Source organism: Octopus bimaculoides, unplaced genomic scaffold (assembly GCF_001194135.2).
Source record: "Octopus bimaculoides isolate UCB-OBI-ISO-001 unplaced genomic scaffold, ASM119413v2 Scaffold_12528, whole genome shotgun sequence".
NCBI classification, from domain to species: Eukaryota; Metazoa; Mollusca; class Cephalopoda; order Octopoda; family Octopodidae; genus Octopus; species Octopus bimaculoides.
The window spans coordinates 27,219-33,527 of record NW_026356536.1 but is presented as its reverse complement, the minus strand read 5'-3'; the positions used below and the strand labels follow the sequence as shown (position 1 = coordinate 33,527).

Genomic DNA, 6,309 nt, shown 5'->3' with positions numbered 1-6,309 from the left:
GGTCCTTCACTGATTGCACTTTCTACAGTCCTACTGTCGTTTAGATTATAACACTTCCTCTTAAAAGGGCTGCAGGTCCCTCGCAAGGTCAACCTCCCATCTGTTGTTGGAGCTTAATTACAGCTGAGTGGACTGGGCCAGTGTGTAAACAAGTCTTTTGCTCAAAAAGAAACAAAAAAAAAAAGAAAAGAAGAAAAACGGACAATGCATTGCTGCTCAGTCTGGGAGTTGAAACCTTGATCTTTGCAGATGCATTTTAACAACTAGGCCACATCCCTAGTAATCATCATCATCATCATCAGCAGCAGCATGGTAAAGTGGATGTTAAATGAGAAGAAGATGATGATGATGCTGTTGGTGATGATGTAGAGTTATGTCTGTGTGTTTTCTTATAATTTCAGATTTGGAAGAACTGAGGGAGTTAATTAACGAGGCTGAGACGAAGCATTTCCCTGATTCTTCCTTACTCGAGCGTCTCAACAATGTGGTGGTGGAGGCTGAGAAATGTGCCCTGGTTGCCAACCAACTGGTCTCGAAGAAGGTCAGGACCAGGTAAGAGCAGTGGTGGTCGTGTCTGGATTGTCGTTTTGAACCTGACGAGTGAAAAGAGGAGATGGGCACAGCTGGGGCATCTTGGATTCTAGCTCTGTTTGGATCAGGGCTGACTTGGCTTAAACAATAACTGAACTAGCTTCACTAGTTGTGTATGTATGACCGGATCTACGTAAGCTTAGATTTCTAAACCCTGCCCTTGTGATGGTGGTGGTGGTGGGTGGGGGCTTTGTGCCTGAAATATATAAAAAAAAAAAAGCTTACTCCATTTTTTTTATCTTTGCATTGTTAGAAGTTCTCCACCTTTCCTTTCTGTTTGATACTAAAAAAAACAACAACCTTGTAGAAGGGGAGATAACTGCGGCGATTCTCTCCAAATGTTCCATTGAAGTCAACGGTGGATGACATTTGGTTTTTGTGGCAACAGAAAATGCTGTTTCAGCTGGATTTCCATCTCTCTGATGCCTTCCAGTTGTCCCCCGTGTTTCTTTGACTTAGGCATTAGGTTTCATCTAATTCAATCTAACTTCGGCCTTGTAATGCTTTTATGTTTAGACAATAAACAGTTCCCCATATGTGTGTGTGTGTATTTTTCACGATTTTGCTACATCCCTTGTTTTAACACACACACACACACACACATATATATATATTATTTTATTTAAAAGAGTTCCAACTCTGTCTGTTTTTTATGTTTTTTGTTTATATTCTTGCAAAATTGTGGGATATAGAATATGGAATATATAATATATAATATAAAAATGGATGGTACAATGAAATGAAGTATTGAATGTCTTATTGAATATAAGAAATATTGAGTGTTCAATATAAAGGATTGATATAAATGTTACAGTCTGTCAGATACCGGCCATGATGAAATACCACACGGTATTGAAAATACGTATTCGCCTTTATATATTTGATCCTTTATATTGAACACTCAATATTTCATCTATTCAATAAGACATATTCCATATATTCAATTAGACATTCAATACTTCATTTCATTGTACCATCCATTTTTATATTATATATTATATATTCCATATTCTATATCACACATTAATTTTACAAGAATATAAATAAAACATAAAAAACAGAGTTGGAACTCTTTTAAATAAAATTATATATATATATATATACTGCGTATGTGTGTGTGTGTGTGTGTGTGTAACATATTATATATAGCTTCTGTATAATAGAGTGAGTTAATTCTGTTTTTTGTTTTCCAGAAACAGGCAGGCTGGTGATGGCAAGTATGTAGCCAAACTGAGTTTAGAAGAACTGAAGTGTTTCTATGATCAAGTCAACGATTTGCCTTGTATCATACCAGAAGCTAAACTAGTAAAGGTATTCTTCACCCTCCTTTCTTCTTTCATTAACATTAGTATTACAAGCTGGCAGAATCGGTGAGGGCACTTGCCATTAGTGTTCAGGCAGGTCTTGGACTGTGGGGTTCCTCTTTGATTATCTCTCGAGGTCCTCCTCTATCATTTCTTTCTTTTTCTGTTGTATTCTATGTATGCTTCCTTCATTTGTTTTATTGTATATCAGATGTTGGGTGTCGTGGAGGGGGCGACAAGGGATTGAGACTCGTGGTTTACTGTGCTTGAGATGACACGTGAGGCTAAGTAAAACCGTGGTTGTCCTTGCATACAGGTATTGCTCCCTTGCATCCCTTTTTAGATAAGCGAAACGTCGTCTCTGTCATTGGACACAAAAGTCGGCTTGTGAAGACCTGTTGGGGCAAGCGAAATCGTGATGGCACATGTGCCCAGCATCACCTTCCTGGCCCTTGTGCCGGTGGCACATGTAAAGACATTCGAGCGAGATCGTTGCCAGTGCCCCTGGCACTGGCTCCTGTGCAGGTGGCACGTAAAATACACCATTTTGAGCGTGGCTGTTGCCAGTACCTCCTGACTGGCTTTCGTGCCGGTGGCACGTAAAAGCACCCACTACACTCTCTGAGTGCTTGGCGTTAGGAAGGGCATCCAGCTGTAGAAGCCATGCCAAAACAGACATGGGGCCCGGGGCAGGTCTTCAGCTGGCCAGTTCCTCTCAAACTGTCCAACCCATGCCAGCATGGGAAAATGAACTTTAACACGTTGACTCCCGAGCCTCGTTTTACGTTTTGTCCCAGGGTCCCCAATACGCTATCTTAATTAATTTTGACACGTGCAACGTAATATTTTTACACTATACCATACCTCTCGGGAAAACCCATAGGAAAGAAATTAAAAAGCAACCTGCTGGTGGGTTGGGTGGCACTTGCAAACATACCACCATGACCCACCAGTAGGACATGTGGGAGCCAACGTGTTAAAGGAGGAGGATGATGATGATGATAATGAGGTATACTTCCCAAGCCACAATCTAATGAGTGAAACCAGTATAAGACACAAGGTGTGTGTGTGTATATGTGGGACCTCAAGGGTATGCCCTGGCACTTACCACCATCTATATTTCTCTCTCTTCTGCTACTCAACCATCCTTGTGAGTATGCCCAGCATTTTTCCACCATCTCTATCCTGCTGTCTCCACCCTCTCTCTCTCTCTCTCTTTCTCTCCTTCTGCACTTCCCTCAGGTTGGGTAACCATGTATTTCCTTTGCGGTAGTGCACCTGTTTCTCTCTCTCTCTCTCTCCAGCAGGGTAACCTTGTACTTCCTCTGCAGCAAGGCATCTGTTTCTGTCGTATTATAACCTTTCATCATCTGACACAAGATCACCTCCTCCAATGACCCCTCCCTCTCTTGAAAATCTTTTTTCCATCTTGCAAGGTACTTGGTGACTCTGTCAGTACGGGGGCCACGCAGAAAGCACCCAGTTCACACTGTAAAGTGGTTGGTGTTCGGGAGGGCATCCAGCTTGCTGAAACTGACCTCACCTGTGCTTGTGCCACGTAAAAAGCACTAAGTCCACTTTGCTGAGTGATTGGTTTTCGGAAGAGCATCCAGCTGTAAAAATCATGCCAAAGCAGTCCTGAACGTCTGGTGCCTCGTCGGCTCCTGTCAAACCATCCCACCCATGCCAGCATGGAAGGTGGACATTAAACAATGATGATGGTGATGATGATGATTCTTTTTGTTACTTCTTCTTCTTGTATCTATAATTTTTGTCTGTTCTGTTTCCTTTCAGGAATTACTGGATAAAGTCACTAACTTCCAGACTGAAGTCCAGGCTGCTCTCGCCGAGAAGAGTCCTGATTCCAAAAAACTGGAGAAGTTTATGGATTTTGGAATAACACTTGATGTTGATTTACCTGAGATTCCCAAACTGAAGCAGGTAAGTTCATTAAACATATGGTAGCAGTTTGTCCTGACATAGTTGATAGGGCTGGCGAGGAGTCGTGGTCAAACAGATTAGTTGGCGGCAGGGACATGCCCCCTGGGTAGGCAAGGTAGGCAGTGAATAAAATAGATTGATAGCAACATTTTCCTTGTATGGCAAAATATGCCCTTAATTCAATAAAATTATGAAGGTTACTATGATTACGATGCATAAAATGCCAAATATTTTATTTCTTTCTAGATTGTGTGTTGGCACTCCGTCGCTTACGACGTCGAGGGTTCCAGTTGATCCGATCAACGGAACAGCCTGCTCGTGAAATTAACGTGCACGTAGCTGAGCACTCCACAGACACGTGTGCCCTTAACGTAGTTCTCAGGGATATTCAGCGTGACACAGTGTGAAAAGGCTGACCCTTTGAAATACAGGTACAACAGAAAGAGGAAGTAAGAGTGAGAGAAAGTTGAAGTGAAAGAGTACAGCAGGGTTTGCCACCATCCCCTGCCGAAGTCCTACATAAACGTCACCAACTGCCTACCCTGAGTAATTACTGATGGCACGGGCCTGGTTGGTGGCATATTAAGCCCTTTCATATCAACCTGCCTGTGACCGCCCTTGGTCTGATGACATAAAAACTTTCTGTTTAAAGGGATTTGAATTAAAATCTATCAAAATAGCATATTCCTTTATGTTCCAAGCATGAGCTTAAGAATGACAAAATCATCTTATTGAATTCCTCGTAATTTTCAAAATTATTTGAAACTAAGACCATATATTTCAGTATAAATTTGGTAAGAAAAATGTTAATAAGGTGGCTGTGTGGTAAGTAGCTTTCTTACGAACCACATGGTTCCGGGTTCAGTCCCACCGCGTCGCACCTTGGGCAAGTGTCTTCTACTATAGCCTCGGGCCGACCAAAGTCTTGTGAGTGGATTTGGTAGGCGGAAACTGAAAGAAGCCCGTCCTATATATGTATGTATGTGTGTGTATGGTTGTGTGTCTGTGTTTGTCCCCACAACATCGCTTGACAACCGATGCTGGTGTGTTTAGGTCCCCGTAACCTAGTGGTTCGGCAGAAGAAACCGATAGAATAAGTACTAGGCTTAGAAAGAATAAGTCCTGGGGGTCAATTTGCTCGAATAAAGGCGGTGCTCCAGCATGGCTGCAGTCAAATGACTGAAACAAGTAAAAAAGAGTTAGGGTGGGAGGGAGTCTTATCATACAAACTTTCTGTTTTAAAGTGAGTGAAATGAAAATTTTCTTCAGTCAAAATTCCCTAATTATTATAATTAGCATTAAGGCAGCAATCTTGCAGAAACGTTAGCACACCGGGCGAAATGCTTAGTGGTATTAGTCTGTCTTGACGTTCAGAGTTCAAATTCTGTTGAGGTAGACTTTGCTTTTCATCCTTTCAGGGTTGATAAACTAAGTACCAGGCCTTGTGCCTTGAGTAGAAAAAGAAAAATATATTATTATTATTGTTATTATTATTATTATTATTTTTATTATTTTTATTATTATTGTTGTTGTTGTTGTTGTTGTGGTGAGCTGGCAGAATTGTTAGCATGTTGGATGAAATGCTTAGCGGTATTTCACCCGTCGCTACGTTCTGAGTTCAAATTCCACCGAAGTCGACTTTGCCTTTCATCCTTTCGGTGTTGAAAAATTAAGTACTGGTTGAGTACAGGGGACGATGTAATCGCCTATACCCCTCCCCCAAAACTTCAGGCCTTGTGCTTATAATAGAAATGCTTATTATATTTCTAACTGAAACACTTCACTTAGATGTTTCGATTAAATTCTAAAAGTAGTCAATTGGCTGTGGGGTTAGAAATTTGCTTCTCAACCACATGGCTCCGGGTTCAGTCCCATTGTGTGGCACCTTGGGCAAGTGTTTTCTACAATAGCCCCAGGTGGACCAAAGCTTTGTGAGTAGATTTGATCGACGGAAACTGAAAGAAGCCTGTTGTATGCGTATATAGGTGTGACTGTGTGGTAAGAAGTTCCAGGTTCAGTTTCACTGCATGGCAAGTGTTTTCCACTATAGCCTCAAGCTGACCAAAGGTCTTGTAAGTGGATTTGGTAGATAGAAACTACAAGAAGTCCATCCTGTATATATATATATATACATATATATATATATATTTGGAGGCACAATGGCCCAAGGGTTTGGGCAGCGGACTCGTGGTCATAGGGTCGCGATTTCGATTCCCAGACCGGGCGTTGTGAGTGTTTATTGAGCGAAAACACCTAAAAGCTCCACGAGGCTCCGGTAGGGGATGGTGGCGAACCCTGCTGTACTCTTCCACCACAACTTTCTCTCACTCTTACTTCCTATTTCTGTTGTGCCTGTATTTCAAAGGGTCAGCCCTGTTACACTGTGTCACGCTGAATATCCCCCGAGAACTACGTTAAGGGTACACGTGTCTGTGGAGTACTCAGCCACTTGCACGTTAATTTCACGAGCAGG

The 6,309-nt window shown here is 41.9% G+C and overlaps 1 protein-coding gene across 1 annotated transcript in view; it reads left to right on the top strand.

Moving 5' to 3' along the window:
- Window positions 1–6,309, top strand: part of LOC106868491 (lysine-specific demethylase 5A) — a 65,922-nt gene that overhangs the window by 43,013 nt on the left and 16,600 nt on the right. Inside the window, exons 18-20 of the mRNA XM_052978276.1 lie at window positions 402–552; window positions 1,785–1,902; window positions 3,690–3,856. Of these exons, the coding sequence (XP_052834236.1) occupies window positions 402–552; window positions 1,785–1,902; window positions 3,690–3,856 (436 nt within the window). The remainder of the gene's footprint in view (window positions 1–401; window positions 553–1,784; window positions 1,903–3,689; window positions 3,857–6,309) is intronic.